The sequence below is a fragment of the Gracilinanus agilis genome, chromosome 1 (assembly GCF_016433145.1).
Source record: "Gracilinanus agilis isolate LMUSP501 chromosome 1, AgileGrace, whole genome shotgun sequence".
NCBI lineage: Eukaryota > Metazoa > Chordata > Mammalia > Didelphimorphia > Didelphidae > Gracilinanus > Gracilinanus agilis.
The window spans coordinates 289,399,785-289,426,593 of NC_058130.1; the positions used below are offsets into that span (position 1 = coordinate 289,399,785).

At 35.3% G+C, this 26,809-nt stretch overlaps 1 protein-coding gene across 1 annotated transcript in view; it reads right to left on the reverse strand.

Annotated features, from left to right (window-relative positions):
* AUH (AU RNA binding methylglutaconyl-CoA hydratase) overlaps window positions 1–26,809 on the reverse strand; it is a 204,839-nt gene that overhangs the window by 128,759 nt on the left and 49,271 nt on the right. The window contains exon 4 of the mRNA XM_044662349.1: window positions 14,488–14,574. Within this exon, the coding sequence (XP_044518284.1) occupies window positions 14,488–14,574 (87 nt within the window). The remainder of the gene's footprint in view (window positions 1–14,487; window positions 14,575–26,809) is intronic.

The following is a 26,809-nucleotide window of genomic DNA, read 5'->3' on the forward strand; positions in this document are numbered from 1 at the left end:
CAAAATGGATACTTGATTTAGAATTTAGTAATATCCTAGGCATATTAGGGGAACATGGAGTAGTCTACCTGTCAGACCCATGGATAAGGGGAAAATTTATAACCAAACAAGAGATTTAGAGCATTATAAGCTATAAAATGGATAATTTTCATCACATTAAATTTAAAAGAGTTTGTACAAACAAAACCAATTCAACCAAGATAAAGGAAACAAAAAAAAAAACCTGAGAAAAAAATTTTATAGCGAGTATCTCTGACAAAGGCCTCATCTCTCAAATATATAAAGAACTAAGTCAAATTTATAAGAGTATGAGTCATTCTCCAGTTGATAAATGGTCAAAGGATATGAATGAGTATTTCTAAAATGAAGAAATCAAAATTATCTATAGTCATATAAAAATGCTTCAAATCACTATCATTCAGAAAAATGCAAATTGAAATAACTCTAAGGTATGATCTGACACCTACCAGATTGGCTAATGGAATTTAAAAGGATATGGGAAAACTGGGACACATACATTTTTTTAAATCCTTATGTTCTTTCTTAGAATCAATACTAAGTATCAGTTCCAAGACAGAAGAAGCAGCCAAGGGGGCAGCTGAGTGGCTCTAAGGATAGAGAGCCAAGCCCAGAGATGGGAGGTCCTGGGTTCAAATCTGGACTCAGACACTTCCTAGCTCTGTGACCCTGGGCAAGTCACTTAACCCCCATTGCCTAGCCCTTACCACTCTTCTGCCTTGGAACCAATACACAGTATTGATTCCAAGTTGAAAGGTAAGGGTTTAAAAAAAATAAGCATATTGATATGAAAAAATGCTCTAAATCACAAATGATTAGAGAAATGCAATTAACTTATTAGATTGGCTAATGTGACAGAAAAGGGAATATGGAAAAATTAGTACACTAATGCAGCGCTGGTAGAGTTGTAAACCAGTACAACTATTCTGAAGAATAATTTGAAACTATGCCCAAAAGGCTTTAACATAACACTGTGCATATTCTTTGACCTAGCAATAACACTATTAGGTCTGTATTCCAAAGAAATGAAAGAAAAAATAAAAGGACTTATTTGTACAAAAAAATCTTTATAGCAGCTTAGAAAAGCACTGGAAATTGACAGGAAGCTCATCAATTGAGGAATGTGTAGGAAAGTTGTGGTCAGTTTGAAGAAAATAAAGGTTTTACTTAAACGTATAAAAAACACAAAAGCAATTCAAGGATCCAAGTTTCATGTATAAAATAGTCACACGTAGTTTTAGGATATAGGTTTAAATCAAATAGCATACAGGTCAGAAAAAGTTCAAAGGGTACAAGGTCTAGTTAAACACTGAATTCACATCAGAAACATCATAAAAGCACAGCTGTATCTTTTAAAGCAGTGATGGGCCAGATGCAGCCCCCTGAAATGTTCTATCCAGCTGCACGACATTATTCCTAATCTGACGAATACAATGAGTAGGATACAATACAATGAAACTACAAAAGAGTTGCCTTAGAAACAGACTGACAGATGAGCATTTCCTTTCCTTTGGCCCCCTCTTTAAAAAGTTTGCCCATCACTGTTTAAAGTATATGGTAGATGTTCAGTAAATAAAATATACCCTACTTGGGGGAAACTATGGAAGACTGATTAGCTTCATTCTGATAAAATTTCTGATAAAATTTTAAATTGTGTTGTCTATCAAACCACATGTAGAATAATACTTAGCACTAAAGATTTTGGGGACACAAAAAATTTCAGTCAATTCTCAATAATCTGTGATGAATCCCTTGTATTTGGCTTTAGAATATATTTCTGAATGCACATTTGAACAAAGTTAAGTCTGGCATACTTAGTTAGAATCACTTACTTTCAATAATCTCAAACTATATTGTTGAGGACTTATTAAAGAGTCACTAGAAAACTATCAAAAAACACCATTCTTGCTCCTTCTTTCTCCTACTGCATTATTTCCTAAGAGTACTAGCCTAAATCACCCATCATTTAAGAGACTGCAACATCTGAATTACTATAGTAAGAAAATATAAAACCATTCAAAATAATGGCAAAGGAATATCTATATGGAAGGAAGAAAAAGAGGGAAAAAATTAATATTCAAACATTAATAAAGTTTTGGATAATTAATTTAGTTATATTTTCTAAGTGGTAATAAATGTTACAAGGTACTACCATACTAGTAAAGAGAAATTTATTAGTATTATTAGAAGCTAGTTTGTCTAAACCAAAAGCTTATTTGTGGAAGGTCAGTGATACTCTCAGAGGAGCTAGATGGCAATAGGAAATGATTAAGATCCCACCTTGGTCTTATTTTGGATGTACTCAAAACTTGCATAAGTTTTTCAAATTTTGGGTTCCTCAAATCTGAACATTTATTCTTCTATCTCAATATACCCTAATTTGAATGTTTATGAATATTGATATACATCTTACTGTACTTTGCCTAGGGACTGTCACCTCCACAAAATAGGTTAGTTGGTATTCTTCTCTGAGGCCCTATTTAATGTAAACCTCACAGAGACTAGATAGGGAGCTTTATTTTGGCTTTCCCCCCCCTCTACCAAATGTCCAAATAAATTTCTTCTTAAAATTATTTCATTTTGGGGGGTTTATTCTCATGACTAAAAAATATGGTGATGGCATTTCCCTGGTGGTTAGCCCAAATAAACTCAAAGGTCCTCCAAAACCATGGAAGCTAAGTTAGTCTCTGTAATTTTAGAACAGGCAGAACCCAACCAACACCATATATCAGACCATACAGAGTGTGAAAATCTAGCAAGTCCCCTGAAGTTCAGGTCAGACATAGTCAATGCCATGGCTTAGGAGGATTAAGACTGAGAACTCCAAAAAAATAAAGGGCTTGGTTTGTCCTTAGCCCAGGGAAAGACATAGGTCAGTTCTCCCTAATCCACAAACAAGTAATCCCTTTGATTATTCAAGAGCTTGATAAGCAGTCACAGAAAATCTGGTTAAAATTGGTCTGGTTCATTGGTAGAATTCTCCTTCTCTCTTTTGCTTTCTCTTCCTATATTTCTCCTCAACCTTACCGTGATACTTGATCTGTGACTGGCCAGTAGCCACCCGATATCTGCGTCTTGTCCTGTCTTGGTTACCTGATTGAGAAGACCCTAAGGTTAGTGAGGGAAATTTGTATTTGGCAGGAAGTGAGGCATATTTTTACTGGGGCTTACACTTTAGAAATTCTCCAGAACTTCTAGACCTATACAAGGTCTTGTTTATCCTTGAGAAATTTTGAAGGAAAACACTGAGTTACCCATAAAGACTGGCAAATAAGCACAGAAAGGGAGTTCTGAATTAGGGTGGATTTGACTAATGAAGTCTTATACCAAAAACATCCTGTTGTTGTTCAGGCATATTTCACGTCTGACTCTTCATTACCCTACTTAGGGTTTTCTTGGCAATGACACTAGAGTGGTTTGCCATTTCCTTCTCCAACTCATTTTACAGATAAGGAAACTGAGAGAAAAGGATTAAGTGACTTTCCCAGGGTCACATAACTACTAAGTGTCCCAGGCAGAATTTGAACTCTAGACTTTTCTATGCCTGGAACTCTATCTACTGAATCACCTAGCTTCTCTTCAGAACTCTCCTAAGCTGTGGATAAAATAAAGAGCAGGGACTTACTCTCAATGACCTTTTGATTAGATTTCCAGTGGGAAATAAGTAAGAAAATTAATATTCTCTCCTTTTCTCTGTCTTCACAATTCTGGCCAGATTGTAGATTATGGCAAGAGACAGACAAGAAAGGAAATTTTTTCCTCGTTTATAGAAATTTATGGCATTATAATTACTGATGGAATTTGTAACTGAAATGTAGTCTCTTAACTGTATATTTCCAACTGATTATTTAGGGTTTTTGTTTTTTTTGTAACTGTGAAAACATTTTGGAGGATTTTATGTGGTTTGAAGCTAGGATTAAGATTACATGCAAATCTCAGGTTCCTCTCTCCCTTTCCAGGAGGGCAACAGAAAGGTGATTTCACCTACTAGAAAATAAGAACTAAAGCTAGATTTCGATGATTCAACAGTATTAGGTAAATTAGTAGCTAAATCACCTAAAATGAAATAAATTATGCGACTCAAAAAGTAGAAGTTTAGCAATTAATTGAAACTGTATAAGAAAAAAAAAGCAAGTAAAGAGATAAAAAGAAATTCAGAAAGGTGGTAGTCTACCAAATGGAAACTACAGAAATAAATCTATAGCAAGCAATTATTTGAGTAAAGCATCCTAAAATTCTGGTTTTGAAAGACCATTAATGATGTGTCCCAATATTCAAAGCCCCTTGAATTCCAAAAAGAAAGATGGGAATGTGACTGCCACCAACAATCTCTATAGGGAGCTAACTGAAAGCAGTGAATTCTAAAATGTGAGGTGCTGTGAGCTAATGGCCCTTGGGAATGAGGATCAAATGACAAAGTTTTTGTAAAGTGTTTAGCCCAGTATCAGAAACATAGTAAGTAGTATATATAAGTGTTATATGTATAAATATATAAACTGTTAGATGGATGACGTGATTTTTCTATATAAGACAATTTGGAAACACAATCAAGTGAATAGAATGGCAAAAGTGCTATGTTCTTAAAATCCACGATATTATTTGTTATTGTTAGGATACTAATGCTTTTTGTACTATAAGTTTTATAAAATCATTATATAAGAAATGCTGTGAATTTGAAAAATTATACTCAAAGTATGACACAATTGTATTATTAGAAAATTAACTTCTCTTTTAACTTATATGCTGTTAATGAATTGAGCTAGTAAAGAGTGGGATCACGATGTCAGAAAACTGTTAAGTATTTAATTGGGTATATTTTGCTTTAAAATTGATAGTTTTTTGGGGTTAAATTTCTGAGACTTTCTATTTGGACAAGATCATAAGATACTATCAATCCTGTGACAGAAGCTGACAAAAAGTTGTGAAATTCTAAAGTTAAGGTAGTGGTTTGATGAGAAACAAAGACCAAATGGAATGTTAGGATTATTTTCAAGCTCCTGTCTATTCTGTAGCTTCACTGCTCTGAACCATGGGGAATGGGCCAGTAGAATCAATTCCCCAGCAGGCAGGCACTTCGAGATTCCTAAGAGAAGAGGGCCCAAGCCCAATGACTCCTTTGTGGTAAACAACTAGATATCTTTAGGTGTTACGTATGGCTAGGATGGTATGGCTGCCAATGGTTATAGATATCTTAAGTTGTCAGGAAAAGAATCATAGGCCAGAATTAGTGGAAAGCTTTTGGAAACCCCTCACAGCAGGCGGACTCTCCCAACTGCCAATCCAGACAATATGGAGGATTTTCTGGAGTTGATGGACCAGAACAGCAAAAAGACTTCAGTTTCTTCAACAGATAACTTTAATTAGCTAATGAAGGTATAACTTCATGGTATGCGGAACTAGGAATGAAGGGGAAGGATTGAGGATTCAGGGAAATCTAAGACTAAATCTAATGAGTAAGGATTAGGCTGTTCCCCAAAAGCCTCTAATGGAATTCCCACTCAGCTTGTTTACAGCTTCTGCTTGCTAGCTGATGGATGACAATGCTAGCTAAACCAGATCAAGGCAAGTAGCTGCTGCTTCTTCAAAGATGACTTGTTGAAGTTGTTGATATTGGTTGTTGATGATGTATAAATATAAACTGCAGAGTGACCTATGGCAGGTATTGACCTAAGCTACTAGACCCAGCACTGTGGATCAGGCTAACACAATCTTGGTGAAGTTACTAGGGTTCAAATGGAGAGTTACCTAACCTCCCTTCCACCCTTTCCACCCAAAACTCAGGTCTGAGTTGGTTTGTCTGTGTGTCACCTCCTTTTTATAGAGCTGGTCCAACAGTCTTTCAACTGTCACATGCCTTCATTGGGGGTTCTAAACCCCATCTTGATACAGTTTGTAGAAGATGGCTACTTGCAAAAGATAACTACAGGAAGCAGCTAAAGTAAAAGAACTTACAAGTTTCCTTACAAAAATTATGAAATTGGGGGCAGCTGGGTAGCTCAGTGGAATGAGAGTCAGGCCTAGAGACGGGAGGTCCTAGGTTCAAATCTGGCCTCGGCCACTTCTCAGCTGTGTGACCCTGGGCAAGTCACTTGACCCCCATTGCCTACCCTTACCAATCTTCTGCCTTGGAGCCAATGCACAGTATTGACTCCAAGACGGAAGGTAAGGGTTTAAAAAAAAAATTATGAAATTGTACCTGGAATAATATATATTGAATTTATATCTTAGTATTCAATAGACCTTAGATTTAAAGATATTTTATCTTGCCTACTGAAGCCAGTGTTTTTTAATGTTTCACTATATATGTAAAATTAGAGATTATAATTATTCTTAATTTCTAATGATTGATTTCTGCTGCAGGGTGGATTTAAACTAGAAAGGAGAAATAAGATGAGGTATTATGTGACCTTATATATGCTTATTGTTAACTTACTACAACATGAGAAAAATAATAACTTAGGCTCTAAACTGTGATTAACATTTGCTGTTGTTTTTTTAAACTGTAACTTCTGTTTTAGAATTGATACTAAGAATCAGTTCCAAGGCAGAAGAATAGTAAGGGCTAGGCAATTGGGGTTAAGTGACTTGCCCAAGGTCACACAATTAGGAAGCATCTGAGGTCAAAGTTGAACCCAGGACCTTCTATCTCTAAGTCTGGCTCTTTCTATCCACCAAGCCATTTCACTACTCCAAAATTTGCTAGTTAAGATGAAATTTCATGGGAATGAATTTTGATATTGTTCTGAGTTTTGTTTTCAGGAATGATTAGGTCTAAATTCTCATTCAATCAATAACTCACTATTCAAGAGAATGCTATATACTGCCAAAAAAAGAGGGGGCACTCTAAGACCTGCTACAATAGAATGTCTATACCTAGACAGGTTGAAGGTAAGGGCTATGGATGGACTCCTTTTGATTCAGTTTCCCCATTGGACTATTTCCTTTCTGAACAAAAAAGTTCCCCACCTGATTATGAGCCTGGTTATGATAACCTGTCAAAAATATGGAACTTTGCTGCTATTAACTGTGACTTTTACCTGGAATCAAATGGTGCCACTGCAGTTTTTCCTCTGCTATGCTTATACTAGGTCATCCTCTGCCTTTGACGGGACAGTCTTGATGTTATGATAATCATGTCCTTTCTCCCTTTCATAGAAAATTTCTATAATCAGAACAAGCGAACTGTAGACATTTTTGTCATTTCAATTCTAAAACATCTCTGAGTTATCATGATGCAAATCAAGTATGAAAGACCTTACTCTTTGATTTGAGTTTATGGTCAACTTCATATCCTAAATTATGCCAATAGTTATAGATTTATTTATAAGTTATAGATTTATATATAGTAAAATACCAATAGTTATAGATTTATTTATAAGATTAGATCCTTAAAGTACCTCTTTGTTTCAAGATGATATGATTTTATATATGTGTGTGTGTGTGTGTGTGTGTGTATATCCTAAAAAAGAAGGGAATAATACAAAGATGTAAAAGCTTTTCAACTTTAATATAGTAAACTTCTCTTTGAAAAAGCAACAAGATTAGACTGTATTCTCTAAGGATATACATTCATACATATGTATGTGTGAGTGTGTGTATATATGTACATATATACACACATACATATATATAAAATGATTGGTTTCCAAATATTTCTAATGATACATACAGGCTTTTAGCATGTTTTAGTAATAAATTCTCAAAATTGGATTAAAGATTTTACACATAAAATGCAATTATAATTATAAAGAAAGTTTTAAATTGTAAGAGGGAGATTATAAGTATTTTATAGATATATGTATTTAAAGTGTGGCCGCCAGGAATCAACAATTCTGATTGATTCCATAATTAAAATAGACTCAAGTCAGGATCAGGTTTAAGGTAGTTTATTTACAATTAGGAAGGTAAAGTAGAGAAATAGAGAGAGGGAGAGACTAGTCCAGGCCTGCAGAGGCCTGGATGGAGAGAGAAGGTTAAAAGGCTAATTAAACTAAACTACAAGCCACATAGCAATCAGAGAGTCTATAAGCCTACTTAAGGCAGAGTTTGGAAAACCCCAAGGTAGGCCAAGGAAGTCAACCTAACTTACCCACGTGACAATTCAGAGTGGAAGCAGCCTGAGGTCTCAGCCGAGAACCTTCAGCATCAAGTTCAAAGTGGGAACTCAACAGGAAGTAACTGACATACTTGAAGAGATAGTGTCTCACGTCATTTCCTGTGGGCCACCTCTAATTCAAGTGGACAAATGGCAGCCTCTACACTGATTTGGACTGCCCAAAGGGCAGTCCCTTGTTCTTGATTTGTTACTTATTGTCACGTGTGGGTAACTCATCTCCCTTCCCCACTAAGGGAGGTGGGGATGACATCATCTCTGGTAGTAGAGTTTTGACTAAGAATGGGCTTGAGCTAATTCCATTTACACGTTTGGTTTTTTCCTGTTCCAAAGTCTCTATCTGATAATATAAAGAGGCAGAAAGGTTCATTTTAAGTTAGGATCTCCTGGATCCTTTTTAAGATTCTTCCTTCAGCTTGTTGATTACACTATCCATATTAGGTCCAGGGTTCACTCAGAGATAGAGGAAGTGTTATGTTAAAACTGAAATTCTCATTTCAGATGAATGATGGTTTTCTAATTTGATGTTCTGATGTTACTAAGGTTAGCTCCATAAGATCTGTGCTGTTTTTACCACTTGAACTAGTTCCTGGAAAACCAAATTTAGAAAGTTATTCTAAATTATATAAAGCCCTTATTAAACTATAGGATTTAGCAATAGTAAGTAGAGAATCTCTACCCATGACTTGGAACCAGAGAATTAGTTCTACTAGAATAGATACCCTCCAGAGATGTCCCAAAAATGAGGCCTATTCCAGAATTTCCAAGGGAAGATGTTTCCAGGGACCACATTGCTACATATAATAGCTGGGTTCGAAGATGAAATATGTTGACAAATGCCCATTAGTCTGATTATTAGTATTAGGAGATAGAGTCAGAGCCATGCAAATAATATTGTGGGTGTAGTAATTGACCAAAATAACTTGAGAGTGGGAAAATCTGGGATTAAATCCTACCTTAGAAACAATTCAGTTTCCTATCTGTAGAGTGGGGTTATTGTTAAAAATCAAAGGAGATAGGGGCAGCTGGGTAGCTCAGTGGAATGAGAGTCAGGCCTAGAGACAGGAGGTCCTAGGTTCAAATCCGGCCTCAGACACTTCCCAGCTGTGTGACCCTGGGCAAGTCACTTGACCCCCATTGCCCACCCTTACCAATCTTCCACCTATGAGACAATACACCGAAGTACAAGGGTTTAAAAAAAAAAAGTAAAAAAAAAAAAAAATCAAAGGAGATAATGAAAATTATGAAAATAATTTGGATACTCCTACCAATGTAAACATTATTTACAGAGTTCATTGTGATTTAGTGAGTATCACTTATTGTATTAGTGAGTTAAGTATGACAGAATTAAGATTGATTTACTTAGAATAGGAGTCATATGGATTGCAATTAGTTAACCTACCATGTAATTATATTGATACATTACTTATATATGTTTTGTAGGATAGTTATATTTTATTAGTTTATACTTTATTGGTTAGACCTGTTGTAAGGACTTATATTAACTTGTATTAGATATTTGCTATATTAGAATTACACTCCCCCACCCACTGCTAATAACTATGCTCAAAAAACCATAGCTGTCTAGTGTCAAGACATAAATGTTCATTACTACCTGTGGAAAGCCCCAGAATACTGCTGACAAAACCCTGGTGATTGATGGGCATTTCCCTTAACTAATCATAGGGATTCCCCCAAGATTCTGAAGTTGACTAATCATAAATTTAATATCTCATTCTATTTTTTTTTTAAACCCTTGTACTTCGGTGTATTGTCTCATAGGTGGAAGATTGGTAAGGGTGGGCAATGGGGGTCAAATGACTTGCCCGGGGTCACACAGCTGGGAAGTGGCTGAGGCGGGGTTTGAACCTAGGACCTCCTGTCTCTAGGCACTGAGCTACCCAGCTGCCCCCTATCTCATTCTATTTTAATGGGTTTCCAAGGTCTATAAAATGGTCAGAATACAAAAGAGGAATCCCTGACACTGAGAAAAGTCCTGGATCCAATTGCTTAGGGTTCTAACTCAGTTGCAGACTGGATTTTTATAGACTACGACATCTTTACACTCTAAAACATTATATGTAAGCTGTTATTATCACCCACATAAAATGTAAACTCAATGGGGCACTAAGATCACTCTTATGTATAGTCCACATATGTATGTATATGCACACATAAATGCATTTGTATATATGTACATATACATATCTCTGAAATATAAGTGAACTGCTTCTTTGTGGAGAAGGGGAAAGTAAATTAGAACTTGAGGGGAAATGAGGCATCATGGTGTAGTAGATAGTGTAAGATATAGAGTAAGGAGGGCTATGATTAGAACCCAATCTGCCACACAAGAGCTGTCTGGATACAGAAGTTAATTAGCAACTTGGAGTTTCAGTATCTTCACCAATAAAATATAGATAATAATATAGTTATCCTTTCTACATCATGGGGTGAAGGGCACAATGCCCTTACACTGGAAAATCCACATAAAATTTTTTGGCCCTTAGTACCAGAAAAGAAGTCTGAATTTTTTCATTTTTTTTTATGGAGTGTTTATAATACTTTATTGTAAATTTGGGTTAATTATGCATTTCTGAGTTTCTAAATCTTTTCTGTATCATCTGCTGGCTTTCCAGTGTTTTCTGTGGCTTCCAGAAAACTCTCAAAAAATCTCATTTAATTTCTTATGCTGACCCATTTGGTATGATGAGACCTTGATGGGGAAAGTCACAATGCAGAAGTACTTGTAGAACTTACCTACCAGAAATGTTCTAATGATCCACTTTCGTCTATGTAAAGAGCTTTTCAACCATTAAAAGAGCTACAGAAAAGAGATGAAATCGGTATGGAATACAAGGTCTGTAGAGTTCAGGAAAAGCAACAAATTATGAAGGGAAAATATAAAATGGTATTTTTCCCTTTTGCAAAGGCAAGTACAGGATTTTAAATTATTACAAAGTGATAACAGAGTGATAGATCAGTAGAAGAGATTGGGTACACAATAAATAATACTGAATGATCATAGTAATCTAGTGTTTGATAAATCCAAAGATCCAAATTTTGCGAAGAAGTACTTATTTCACAAAAACTGCTGGGAAGACTAGAAAGTCATCTGATAGAGAATTGGCACAGATCAATATCTCACACTCATATCCAGAAAAGGTGAAAATGAGTACATGATTTAAACATAAAAAGTAATATCATAAACAAATTAGGGAAGCATAACAAATTTTAACTTTCAGAACTATGGATAAAGAGTATATGGCCAAACAAGAGATAAGAGAAGATGACAGTAAGTAAAATGGATGATTTTTATTTTTGTTCTTTAGTTGTTTCAATCATGTCCAACTCTTTCTGATCGCTTTTAAGGGTTTTCTTGGCAGAGATATTGGAAGGTTTGCCATTTCCTTCTTTGTGTAAACAAAACCAAAGTAGTCAAAGTTGGAAGGAAAGCATAAAGTGAAAAAAAAAAAACTTTTTTTATTTCAAGTTTCTGATAAAGACCTCATTTGTCAAATATGTAGTAAACTAAGCCAAATTTATAAAAATAAGACCCATTCTCTTATTTGATATGATTTGATATATCTTGTATGATAAATGGTCAAAGGATATCAATGGCCAATTTTCAAAAGAAGAAATCCAAGCTATTAAAAGTCATATAAAAATGTTCTAAATCATCAAAGATTAGAAAAATGCAAATTAAAACAACTCTGGGCTACCATCTCACCCTTATCTGATTAGGTAACATGATAGGAAACAAAAATGACAAATGTTGGAGGGATATAAATAAATAGCAACACTAATCCACTACTGGTGGAGTTGGGAACTGATCCAACCATTTTGGAGAACAATTTGGAGCCAGGCCCAAAAGGCTCTAAAACTGTGCATACTCCTTTTGATTCAGAAATACCACTACTAGATCTGTATCCCAAAGAGATGAAAGAAAAAAGGAAAGGACTTATATGTAACAAAAATATTTATAGAAGCTCTTTCTGTGGTAGCAAAGAACTGGAAATTGGGGGGGAGGCCCATCAAATAGTAAATGGTTGAAAAAGTTATAGAATGTGATTGTGATAGAATACTATTATAAGAAATGTTAAGAAGGATAATTTCAAGAAAACCTGGGAAAACTTATCTGAAATAATGTAAAGTGAAGTGGGCAGAAACAGAACACAGGACTCAGTAGCAGCAATACTGTAATAATGATCAACTGTGAAAGACTTAGATACTGAAAGATGGTAGTTGGACCAGTAAATGATGTTGGTAAATATAAATTCTGCTGACTCCTTATCAGGCAGAGGGAGCAAAATAGGTACTCCCTGGCTTCAAACTCCTCAAACACAATCTGATCTTAGCTTTGAACAAAGGTATGTTTATTAAAGTTGATAAAAAGAAGGGTTTGGGTAGGAGGGCTAGGAAAAAGTCCATTTCACTAATATTATCTATCTTTCCCAGGACCCCAACCTGGTCTTCACAGACCTCTTTGGTGCCCAACTGAGTTGGACCTGTACTGAGTCCCTCTCTGCCTAGTCCCAATCTCCCTGTCTAAATAATCTATGCTAAGCCCATCCAATTAGTCATTTAAGTTGAAGTCGGAGATAAGATTCTTTATCAAGAAGATGGTGACAGAAGTGACCTAGCCACAACAGTCTGTAGGCTGAGCCCACCTGAGGTGACTCAGAAGTCAAAGTCTATTTCTGTATTAATTGCTTCTTGGGAGTCAGTAGATGTAAATCAGCTTTCTAGGATCACTCAGGAACAACGAGAACCAGAATAGTCAATATGGATAGTTTTCCAACTGGATCAGGTGAGAGCTCAGTTTAGGAGCTGTGTCTTCGTCCACAAACTCATCACTCTGGTCCCCAACTGTCAGTTCTAGCCAGTTGGAACTCAGAACCCCCCACTGAGAATTCCAAGCTTCCTTTCACATTCCTTTTGCTGCATTCAGCACACTTCTCTATTTTCATCTCTGACCCTTCACAACTTAAATAAATCCCTTCCTTTCAATACTCTGATGAAGACAAATACAAAGGAATAATAATGAAAAATATCATCCAAGTGTAGAATGAAACCTACTTTTTTCACTTTATTTTTCTTGCTTTTTTTTCAACATGGCTAATATGGAAATATTTTGCATGACTTCACATGTCTAATTGCTATTATATTACTTGCCTTCTCATTGGGGGTGGGGGCACTGGAAGGAGAGAATTTGGAACTCAATTTTTTTCTAAAGTAATGTTAAAAATAAAAAAATTGAGAAGATACCTACCCCTACCCTTTGTAGAAATTGTGGGAGGGGTCCATTGTTGGCAGCTGAAAAACAATGTGACTTAGAGGTTCTGAATCTTATCTCTTCCCATTCTTCCCTGTTATGATGTCTGGAGAAGGCACAGTGAAATGGTACCATTAACATAGGGGCATTGTAGTACAAAGAAAGGAATGTATACCAAATACTGAAGTCAGAAGATCTGGGTCGATTAAGCAATCAAGCAATTACTATTTATAAGTACCTACTATGTGCCAGGCACTGTGCTAAGCACTGGGAACAAAAAAAGAAGCAAAAAGAGGATCTTGACTATGTCAATTAACTAGTTTTGCTGAATGAAACTAATTTTTTAAATGGACATCATGTGACAAAAGAAAGAGGTAGTTAAAGGACTCAATTAAAATCCTAGCTCTGCAAATTACTACCTCTATTACCTCTAATGAGTAATTTCTTTGAGCCTCAGTTTTCTCATCAATAAAATGAAGAGGTCATAATAGGCAATCAATTCAAAGATCTTTCAACCTATTGAATGTAGATATTGACTAAGGCCAGATTTTGCCCTATTCCCAGAACTACAAATTGTCTGAGGGCTTTTACCACTCTTTCCCTTTCCCCATCTCCACCCACCTCCCCCAGTTTCTCTCTTCTTCTGTTATATGGAGCAATAGCTTCTCTGGGCAGTGTCTCCCAGGAGATTATTCTCTTTGCTTCCTTCTGCCTATACTGAGTACACAGCATCCCAGTGCTATGGGTCCCTCTCTCCAGATTGCAATCTTTTTGTTTCAATTAAAGACCCTTTATTATTGCTACTCTGGTAGTAGCCTTTAATTTAGGTCTACAAATCTAAAGCTATTATTCAGTGACAATTTGGTTTCTTCTTTTATCAAAACCCTTCCAGATTAATTAAATACACATACATACATACATACATACAAACCATATTTTCCAAAACAAACTATACTAAATACAGTTTAAAAATAGCAATCATAATGATACCTTTGGCTAAACTCTTATGTAGAGAAGACTTACTCAAATATTTTGCTGCTTTTTTAATCTGATCTTTAATTTCATCTTCCATGAGTTTACTCACCCATTTCATTAATTACTGTCCTTGATTTGGAGACAAAAGAACTAACTTCACTTAAATTCATTTGGGCTCTTTCCTTAAGGTCAGCACCTACAAAAGACATACATAACATGTATCATATGTACACGCAAACAAATTTTGTATTATAATAGCTTTTTAAAAGGTAAAATACTTCATATGCATTTGTTCATATATAGTTTTAAGACTGCTGCATTCAATACATGCATTAAATAAATTATGGCATAAATTCTCTTATCAATGACTAAGTAGCATTAATAAAAATTATTAGCTTCCCATTTTTAGAACTTCTCTTTTTTGTGCATTTGTGCCTTCTAAAAGTGAAACCTATTTTCTATAAAATGTGGTATTAACTACAAATAAAATGTAATAAGTATGAAGAACATAAATAAGGAATATAATAGAGGAATATATTTCATTAGAAATTAAAACAAATCGACATAAGCAACACACTAAACTTTTTCTTTTAACAGAGGGTCAACTAAGAAAAAATATATTAATGTTGAGTCACATAGAAGTATAAAGATTTAAATTTTGCGGCAAGGAAAGGGCATGCAAAAAGTAAAACAAAAGTTTCCATTTTTAAAAAGCATTTTAATTTTTTATCTATCTTAATAATTTATAATTTATATCTTTCACCTGGGTTGTTGTGTCTCAAATGATATATGGTATATTACATATATATGTAACTTTGCAGCTAAAAGTACTATATGAATACAAGTTTGTATTAAGAAAAGAAAGCTAGAAATGTTATTCAATAAATAACTAGTTTTTAAAAAATAGACTTCAAACTCACATGAGTTGAGAGAAGTAGGACAAAACAGGACAGCGATAGGATAGGAAACCCTAGAAAAAAAATTATCTTTTCTCATTGCCTCCACTTCCTGGCCTCTCATTCCCAAATTCTTAGAAAAATGGCTTCCAACCTCATCACTCAACCTAAATTGCTTTGTCCAAAGTTATCAATATTTTTGTATTTACCAAATCTGATCTTTTTTCAGTCCTCATCCTTCTTGACCTCTTTGACACTGCTGACTATGCTGTCTTAGTCAGTTAAGGTTTTCACACTATTTTCTTCTGAATCTCTGCCTACCAATATGAACTCTGCTCAGTCTCATTTCAAGGGTCATCAGCCATCTCCCTTATTCCCCAACTCCAGGTATTCCCAAAGGCAATATTCTGGGCCTCTGCCAAGGGCCTAACCCATTTATAATGAACTCGTTGAGCATCAAGGCAGCTAGATAGCTCAGTGGATAGAGCACCAAGTCTGCAGTCAAGAAGATCTGAGTTCAAAAGTGATCTCAGGAATATACTAGCTGTGTGAACCTGGGCAAGTCACTTAACCTCAACTAATACTCAGCTCCTCATAATAAAATGAGCTATAGAGAGAAAAGGCAAACCACTCCAAAACTTGCTAAGAAAATCTCAAATGGAGTCACAAAGAGTTGAACACAACTGAAAGGACTAAACAAATGAGGAGAAAATCTTATCAATTTCCATCTCAGATCTTTCCCAATAGAACTTGGAGGAAGCATAAATTGATGGGGTTCAAATTCTAAGAAACAGTAAAAGAAATGCAAATCAAAACAACTTTGAGATATCATCTCACACCTATCATTATAAAAGGCCAAAATGACAAAAAAAAAAACAGAGGGGATACTAAAACACTATTGGTGGAAATGTGAACTGATCCAACCAGAGCAATCTGGAATTATGTTCCAAGAGTTATAAAACTGTGTCTACCTTTTTTGACCCAGCAATACCACTATTAGGTTTATTTCCTACAGTAATAGGGAAAAAGGAAAAGAAGTTATATGTTCAAAAATATTTGTGGCAGCTCTCTGTGTGGTGGCAAAGAACTGGAAATTGAAGGGATGTCCATATCAACTGGAGAAAAGCTAAACAAATTGTGACATATAATTGTGAATGATTTAAAGCCTGGAAAGACACAATGAAATTATGAAGAATGAATGGACAGAACTAAGAGAATATTATATCTTGCAGTAGAAATGTTGTTTGAAGAATAGCTTGTGTATATCCATCTTGAGGAATTAGAAAAGCAGAGGTAAAGCAAGTTTCTTTGATAAAGGTCTAATTTGTTAAATATATAGGGAACTAAGCCAAATTTGTAAAAATTAGTCATTTCCCAAATGATTAATGGTTAAAAGATATAAATAGACAGTTTTCAAAAGCAATCACAGCTATCAATAGACACAGCAAAAAATGTTCTAAAAAATCAATAATAATTAGATAAATAAAAATTTTTAAACTCTAAGACACCATTCTTACACCTATCAGATTGGGTAATATGACAGAAAAGAAAATGGACAATTCCTATAGTAGATGTGGAAAAATTGAGAACTGGTACAAGGATCCATGATGAAAAATGCTATCTGCTTCCAAAAAGAGCACTGAGGAATTATGAATGCAGATTGAAACATACAGATAGGTACAAAAGAGACCTGTCCTATGGCCAAGTGAGTCACCATAACCTGCCCTACTGAGAGGCATCTTCTCTCTTGAAGATAAGGGCAAACTAAGAAGTCTATCCTATTTAAGAATCCTTGGGGAGAAGCCAATAAGGTGAGTTAAAGACTCATCAAACCTTGCCCACATTTCCCTCCAAACAACTTTAAAATAAAGTCTTAAAACAAATTTTGGATCAGCAAAACCAACAAAAAGACAAGGTCAACCAACATTCTACCAAAGACAGTTTGGGTGGTTAACAGGAAAGGGCTGCCTCACTGGGATAAGAAGGGAGTATAGTCTAGAAAGCTAGCTGCAGGCCTTGGGGGCAAACTGCAGAAGTAAACTTTGGAGATTCTCACACCCTAAGTGGGTCAAACAAAAGCTCAGAAGATTACAGGAGATCCTAAGGAAAAACAAAAGGTCAAAAATATCAAGGGAATTAATGGAAAAAATGTGAAGGAAGGTAGCCTACCTATACCAGGTCTTAAAATGCATTACAAAGCTATAATCATCAAAACCAATCTGCTACTGGCAAAGAAACAGTGTAGTGGATTAGTAGAATAGATATTCAATATATTGTAGGAAAACACAGTATATGTACATGCATACAAATATATATACAAATACTCTTTTTTTGATAAATTCAGATTCAGACTTTGGGGACAAGAAATCATCTGACAATATCTGCTGGGAAAACTGTAAAGCATTTTGGCAGAAACTAGATATAGACCAACACCTCACACTATATAGCAATTAAAGGTCTAAATGGGTACATGATTTAGATATAAAGTGTAATATCATGAGCAAATTTAGGAACATGGAATAGTTTACCTGTCAGATCTATGCACAAGAGATATAATCAAACAAGAAAAAAACATTCTGAGATGTAAAATGAATAATTTGGATTATGTTAAATTTAAGTTTTTGTACAAACAAAACCAATGCAGCCAAGATTAGAAGGATATTAGAAAGCTGGGGGGGGGGGAGATTTTATATCAAGTATCTCTGATAAAAGTCTCATTCCTCAAATATATAGAAGGCTGGATCAAATGTATAAATAAGAATACAAGTAATGCCCCAATTGATCCATGTTAAAAGGATATGAGCAGGCAGTTTTTGGATAAAGAAATCAATGCTCTAACTCACTACTGATTAAAGAAATGCAAATTAAAACAACCCTAAGGTACCTGTCACACCTATCAAATTGACTGTGACAGAAATAAAAAAAATGATATTTAGCAACTAAAGAAAAAGTTCTACACTAAATAAAGATAAAAAAAGCAGAAGGGCAGCTGATGGGAGTTGGAAAAAGCTCAAGCAAAAGGCGTAATGCTAAACAGAGCAAAAAACAATAGTCTGCAAATGGAAAATTCCAATAATCCAATCAATATTTATTAACCATTTATTATGTGTCAGGCACTGTGCTGAATACTTAATTAATAAGAAGGTAGCTCATGCCCTCGAGGAGCTTACAAACTAATGGAACCCAGATATTTAGCTGCAAAATGTTCTACATATCACAGACATCAAGATTATGAGACAAGAGAATGAAATAGGAAATGAAAATAAAACATAGGTTGTGGCTTATATTATTCTCCCCCAGGAGCATGATTTAATTCATGAAACAAGTAGAGGCTTGTTCTCCTTCCACAACCAAAGAACTAGGAAAATTGCAGAAGTTTAAAGGCCAACCTGAAGACACAGTGGAACAATGGCTTCTGATGTTGTGGTCTAATGGAACCAATTCAGAGATATTCTCTGCAGCAAAATTTTTACCAATGTAAGTAGATTGTGGAGTACTTACTTTTGCATAGTGAGTTAACTCAATTAAATGGACAAGGTCTTTTTGCTCTTATTAAGTAGCTAAGATAGAAAGTGGTGCATATATGGTCCCCTTACAGATGAATTTCCATTGTAGTCAGTTGGGAGAGAAGTGGAACCTACTACTGAATTTCCAAGTGAGATGTCCCTCAATCCACTCTCCACACCTTATGACCAACCTGCCTCAGGGGTAATTTGATTCCACTTTTTAGTTAGAACTTTACTAGAATTGTCTGTTCAAAAGGTATCCCACACCCAAATTCCAGCAGGGGATTGGAACAGACACAGTAGGAATCTGAATAAATTTAACTCTAGAGGCAAACAAGCTTCCTGTTCAAGAGGGATTTCTGGGTGAGCTTTGGCTCTCACAGAACATATTCTTATCTCTTATAGATATGTCTCAATCACTGCCTTTTTCATGAGGATCCATGTTTCACTACAAAAAAAGTCAATATTACATCAAATCTGCTGGGCTATATTCAACTATAAAACAGTTCCCAGACATCGGACACTTTAACCTGGAAAAAGGGTCTTAAAAAATAACAGTAGGGCAGCTGGGTAGCTCAGTGGAGTGAGAGTCAGGCCTAGAGACAGGAGGTCCTAGGTTCAAACCCGGCCTCAGCCACTTCCCAGCTGTGTGACCCTGGGCAAGTCACTTGACCCCCATTGCCCACCCTTACCAATCTTCCACCTATGAGACAATACACCGAAGTACAAGGGTTTAAAAAAAAATAAAATAAAAAAATAACAGTAATTGGGGCATCTAGGTAGCACAGTGGATAGAATGCCATCTGGAGTTGGGAGGACCTGAGATCAAATCTAGCCTTGGAAATTTCCTAGTGTGTGAAGGAAAATATTTCCATCCCAACAGTAATGTCACATTGAATGGCCTAATGTCCCTGTGAGCTATTGAGGGAGAATCTAGTGGGACTTTAAAATGTAATTATGAGTGTAGTGTAGTGCAGAGATGCAATCAACCCTGCAAAAGGCTAACTGCAGAATTTCTGGCAGTTGAGAGGGTTTAGAACCCTGACTAGTGGCAGTTGATTCTGGAGGCTCGGTCAGAGCAGAAGGGTCAACTGAGCTCAGTCTTGGGGCTAAAACCTGGACTTGAATCTGTGCCTTTTCTCTTGAGATTTGTAGCTTAGCTAATGCCTCTGGATCTTCCTGACCTTCCCTATTTCAATCACCATTTCCTTTCCTAATTTCCTGTGGGTTAGGGGAGAAGGGTGGATTTGGGTGGTAGCAATCAAACTTTGAAGACTTAGGTTTTCCCCATAGATAAAAAAAAGATAGGGCTTACCCTTGATACAAATTATCTCCTGATTTGTTGTATATAACTTCCTTAACCTTAAAGGCAACAAACCTCCTGGGAATGAGTGAGGGCAGGCCCTTTCTCAGTCTCCCATTCCTGTGTCCCTCCCCCACCTGAAGCTTCTCCCTAGGCGGTTGTTAGAGAAACCTTGTATCCCTCTGCCCTTTATAATCAACCCTGAAACTTAATAAACCCTGTTGTCATTTAATCAAACCTTTTGCTAAATCATTGATTGAATGATAAAAGAGGGATAAGGAGAGAAAGGAATAGTTTCTCTTTGGGTCCTGAGGGGAGTTGGAGGCGTCCATCTTGGAGGAAGTGGTGATCTCTATACTTCCTCTGAGAAGCCCTTCTATTTCACAGACAGGGAAGAGCCTTAGGACACTTCCTTTGTGAACTTGAGAAACTGACTAGAAAGCCCTCTAGTTAGTTTCAAACCATTTCTGACTGGCCCTAACCTTTTGTCTATAGAAATGTCCCTCCTAGCTGACAGGGTTCAGTCTGTTTCCCTTCAGTGTCCTCTGTCTCAAGCCTGTGTCTCCCAGCTATAGCTGCCTGCCCAACTACCTCATCCTCTCCCCTTGCTGCTCATTCTACTTCATCATCTAAACTCAGTCGTTCCCTTACATCTCCTACCACCTCAATTTCCTATCTCCATCATTGTACCCTCCTTTCCCACCTACTGACTTAGGGACCCATAAACCCCACACACTTGCTTTATTCCCTTATTACAGGAGATAGGGCCTTAGCCAGCCAAATGGAAAATTGATTCTATTCAGGGTAATCTTCTTTGAGGGAAATCTCAATCTCAATCTCTCTCTGTCTCATCTCTTTCTTTTTATTAATAAATGCTTATTTCTGGCCAGACCCCTTTTTATTTGTTACACTAGCCATGTGACATTGGGCAAGTCATTTAACCCCAGTTGCCTAGCCTTACCACTCTTATGCCTTAGAATTAATATCCAGTACTGATTATAAAACATAAGGTAAGGTTAAAAAAATTTTAAGAATGGCAGTCAAAAACTTTGTCATCAGACCCATGATTACAAGGGTCAGATGTTCCTACTCCCAGAAGCCATCTTTAAAAGAAATCAATGACATGCTAAGAAGGGGAAATGGCTCTGCAGTCTAACAGTATCTGGATCCAACCTCAATTTACCTGATATGAACAAATAGTATTTGGATATAATTCAAGTTGCCCCTCTCCAGTTATTTCTTATTCCTTTTATCCTGCCAGTTACCTAGGCCTTAAGTTCTTGCCCCATATTCTCCAGAAAAAAGTACAAGTCCCCTTCAATTGGAAGAGGTCCCTCATCCTGGGATAGTTTATATATATATATATATTTTATATATTGCATATAATATATATATATTACAAATACATTGTGGCCTTTGATATGACAGACACTAATTAGGATTAAATGTCAAGAGTGGTTTCCAGTCAAATAATGAGTCCATTCCCGAGCAATAAATATTTTTAAGTTAACTGAACAGTAAAATGTTAATTGTTTCATCTTTATTCTATTTTTAACTAATAAGCACATTTTTAGGATAGGATAGTTAATTTATAATGTTATTTTAAATCAAGAAGTACAATTCTCCCCTTTTCCCTAATTATTCCTTTGAGATTTTAAATCTTTTAAATGAATTTTTATTGTTTTGTTAGATCTATAAAATATCTCCTTTGGGAGTTTAGTACTACCCAAAATACAAGACTGATTTTCAATATTTTTGTTTATAATATGATTTTCCAAATTATGAACAATTCTCTAATACCTAATATGAACACAACTAGATATACAATAATTTTTGGATATCTCATGGTATTATCATCAGGATTTTATCTATAGTTTAAAAATCAATACTCAAAAATAATATTGGCATACTGTTTTCTTTCTTCAAAATATCCTTTCATGGTTTAGCTATCAGAAACATTTTCTCATGAGAATAATTTTGTAAAATGTCTTCTTACTCAATTTTGAGAATAGCTCTCATGGAGTAATAGTAACTGAGGAATAAAAGTATAACAAAATTTACTTGTAAACGTTCTTGAACAATCTGGCTAATTACTCCTCCACCAATTCTAGGCATTTTCCTAATTATGAATTTTGAATTTATGTATATATGTTCTTGAACAATTAAAATTTAAGTTTCCTTATAACTTGACTGTTATTTTTCATTTCATATTTCTCTAATATATTGTGATTTATAAATAATAAGCATTTAATCAGTTGAGGTTTCATGTGTTATTCTGGACAAGTTTTATTAATCAAGAATTTATTAATGTCTACTATAAATGTATTCCTGGAGGACAGAGAAACACCATTCCATCAAGAGACTGTCTCCTAGCCTGGTCTGGGCTGCTGGTAGAAGAAGGAAAAAAAATGAAATTCCACTGGCTGCTACCACTGGTCCATTCCCCAAAGCTGTCTAATGATCTGAGAGATCTCTACCCAGAAGCCAACCCCTAAGGATATTGAAAATATACCTGAATCATTCCAACATGGTTAACAACTTCTACCTCTCTAAATCCCAAGAATTCTAAAATTGTGGCTATCATTACTGAATGCTTATTCCCATTCCTCAAATAGAATATAAACTCCTTGAGAAGCAACGACATTTTTTCCTGCTGGTATAAATAAAGTCTTAATAAATGCTAGTTTCTGGATGTGAATGGTATGAATTCATCCATAAAATAAAAAGATAGCAGAATGTCTCAAAAATCAGAACCCAACAATATATTGTTTACAAGAAACATACTTAAAAATGAGAGATACATATAGAGTAAAAATAACAGGCTAGAACAGAATATACTCTGCCTCAGCTGATGCTTAAAGCTAAAATATATATAATCCAGAGATAAAGAGGGAATTATATTATAAGGTACCATTGATAATGAAGCACTATCAATTTATATATCTCTTTTACCTATATTGACCAATTATCTATAATGCACCAAATATTACAGCATCCAAAATTTTTAAAGAAAAAAATTAAATGACTCAGCGACAGAAAGAGATAACAAAACAGAAAAAGATAACAATAATAGTGAGGAGCTTTAATTCCTAAATTCTAAATACCAGATTAGAAATCTTAAAAATTGAATGTAAGAAAATCATTGAATCAGTAAATAAATGAAGGACTTGGCTTTATTTTTTAAATCGACAAATGTGATAAACCATTGATTAATCTGTTAAAAAAAAAAAGAAAGAAGAAAACCAAATCACTTGCATTAAAGACAAAAAGGGTAAATATACGACCAATGAAGAGATAACATTAAAGCAACTATTAGGAGTTATTTTGCTCAATTATATGAAAACAAATTTAACAATGAAAGAGAAATAGAAGAATGCTTACGAAACAATTAACTGCCTAGACTATTAAGAGCAAAAAAACAGAATGTCTAAATAAATCTATTTTAGAAAAAGAAACACAAGTTTCTCTCCTCCCAAAAAAGCATTAGAATCAGATGGATTTACAAGTGAATTCTACCAAACATTTAAGGACCAACTAATTCTAATTAAACAAATTATATGAAATAATAGGTAAAGAAGTAATTTTACAAAACTTCTTTTATGCAACAAAATATGGTGCTGATACCTAAACAAAAACAAAAAAAAGAAAAGTATAGCTCAATCTCATTAATGGATATGGATGCAAAAATCCTTAACAAAATACTAGCTAGGAGACTACAACAATATGTCACAAAGATTATACATTGTGACCAAACAGAATTTAAACCAGGAAGACGGGGATGGTTTTATAATATAAGAATAATTGTCAACAGAAATGATAACATCAATAACAAAACTAAAACCATATGATTATATCAACAGATACAAGAAGAGCCTTTGACAAAATACAAGTCATTCTTACTAACATCACTTGTAAAGCATAAAGGGATGTTTCCCTTAAAATGATATGAAGTATCTACCTAAAACCATCAATAAGTATTATCTATAATGTGGAGAAGTTAGAAGCCTTCCCAAGAAGAACAGGAGGAAATAAGACATCTATTATCACCAATATTACTTAACATAGTATTAGAAATGATAGAAATAGCTATAAAAGAAGAAAAAGAAATTTAAAGAATCATCATGGGCAAAGAGGTAGTAATAAAACTAACTCTGTTTTAATCAAAATTACATTTGAGGGGGCAGCTGGGTAGCTCAGTGGAGTGAGAGTCAGGCCTAGAGACAGGAGGTCCTAGGTTCAAACCCGGCCTCAGCCACTTACCAGCTGTGTGACCCTGGGCAAGTCACTTGACCCCCATTGCCCACCCTTACCAATCTTCCACCTATGAGACAATACATACAAGGGTTAAAAAAAAATTACATTTGATTTTCACAATGACATGATGGCTTTACATGGAAAATTCTAGAAATTTAAATATAAAGTTAGTTGATACTATCAATAATTTGAGCAAAGTAGCAGCATATAAAATAAATCTACATAAATTATTAGCATTTTTATATATTGCTAACAAAGCTTTGCAGGAAGAGATAGAAATATATTCTCCACTTAAAATAATCACAGACAAAATAAAATACCTGGGAGTATACCTGCAAAAACCAACCCAGGAACTATATGAACATGATTATAAAACACTTTTTACATGAATAAAGTCAGAGCTAAGTAATTGGAGAAATATTATTTGTTCATGGATGGGCAGAATTAAAATGACAACCCTATCTAATTTAACTTTTCAATGCCATCCCAATTAAATTACTAAAAAATTATTTTAACAAATCAGGAAAAATAATAAAATCCATTTGGAAGGATAAAAGATCAAGAATATCAAAGGAATTAATAGGGGGAAAAAAGGAATAAAGAAGATCTAGCAATTCCAGATTGTAAATTGTATTGTAAAGCAGTAATTATCAAAACTATCAGGTATTGGCTAAGAAATAGAAAGGTAGATCCGTGGAACAGAACAGACATACAACAAACAACATACAACAAACAACAAACAAAAGATTGTACTAAATCTGTTATTTGAAAAAAATCACAGATACTGATTTTGGGAATAAGAAATCACCATTTGGGAGGTTTCTCATCTGTGAAAAAGGGAGAGTGTTAAAATAAAACAGACAAAGACAAACTTGCAAAAGACTTTGGGGGAAAAGCATGCAAGAACCTTGTAGAAGAGACTGTTTGCAAAGGCAGTCAACAACATGCCTGGAACCATTTGGGGTCACATTCCAGAATGAGAGGGAAGGATAAGGAAGACAGAGTGTCCAGGGGGCGCTTTTGTCTTGGGATGCTGTGAATGGGGGAAAAGGAAGAACTCCCGAGGGCCATTTTGATCGGTTACAGGGGTTTGGCTGAGCTCTGGACTTACCTGAGAAAATCCAGGAATCCAGAGACTCTTTACCTGATCACAACCCTCATCCTGATCTCATTTTAGTGCTGAAACCCAGTTCAGTGTGAGCGAGAGAAGTTGCCTGGACAGAATCTGTCTGCCATACCCCAAGCCAGACCACTCTCAGCTTAAGCTTGTTGGCTTCTAGCTAAAACCTTATAATCTGAACTGTTCTGAATTTGTGAGCAAGCTAGTCAGATTTTAGGTATCTAGAAGGGTTTAGACACATAGAGTAAAAAGAGTAGCCCAATGGTGTTGGGACCAAGCAGGTCCTTGCAGACCAGTATCTGAGTAAGAGGAGCTATAACCTGGTAGCTTAGGAAACTCCTTTTACCCTGGACCTCTGCCCATCCTACTATTTATATTTATAAAGTAAAAATTGTTTATTTGAATAACATCAAACCGCAGTCAGATTTTGTGTTAAACTTACAGAAGACTGCTGTAGCTGACCCCTGGCTCTACAAACTAGGCCAAAACCATTATTTGGGTCATCACTGATCCAAACCTAAATTCACACTAAGGGACCTCTATTTAGTGGGTAAAACACCACCACTCTTTCATCAAAAAATGAGACTAACTGAAAAATATATATAGCAAAGTTCAAGAAATCATGAATGAAAATAGCCCAGATCTCCTTAAGCACAAAAAGAAAATAAAAGAATCCACTAGTCAGCTCTTGAAAGAAACCCCAAAATAAAAACTCTAAAGACTAGCATAGTAAAAACAAAAAGCTTCTTATAGAAAAAAATAATTCAAGCAGCCAAAAATAAAAATTTTAAGTACGAAGAAGTAATTAAAGATTACAAAACCCTTGGCAGATGCCATCATGAAGGATAAGATAGGCTGGGATACAATATACTAAAAGACAAAAGATAAAGGCTTAGAACCAAGCATTAATTATTTAGCAAAATTTATTATGATCCTCTAATGCAGGGGTCAGCAACGTATGGCTCTCAAGCCATATCTGGCTCTTTTGAGGGCCAGATATGGCTCTTTCTGCAGGAGTCATAAAGTCAATTTTTTTTTCAGGCGCTGTTACAAGAGCATGCACTGTTACAGGGGTGTGCACTGTGAGCACTGTACGGCTCGCACGAAATTACATTTTAAAAAATGTGGCGTTTATGGCTCTCATGGCCAAAAAGGTTGCCAACCCCTGCTCTAATGGGTAAAAAGATATGTTTTTGATGAAATAAAAAATTTCAAAGAATTTTGTTCTTAGAAAAATTAGACCTAAGTAGACACTGTAAAATGGAAATGCAAGAGAAAAGAGAGACTTCCAGTGGTGGAGCCAAGATGGAGGAGTAAACTAGAACAGCTCCAGAATCACCATGAATATCCTC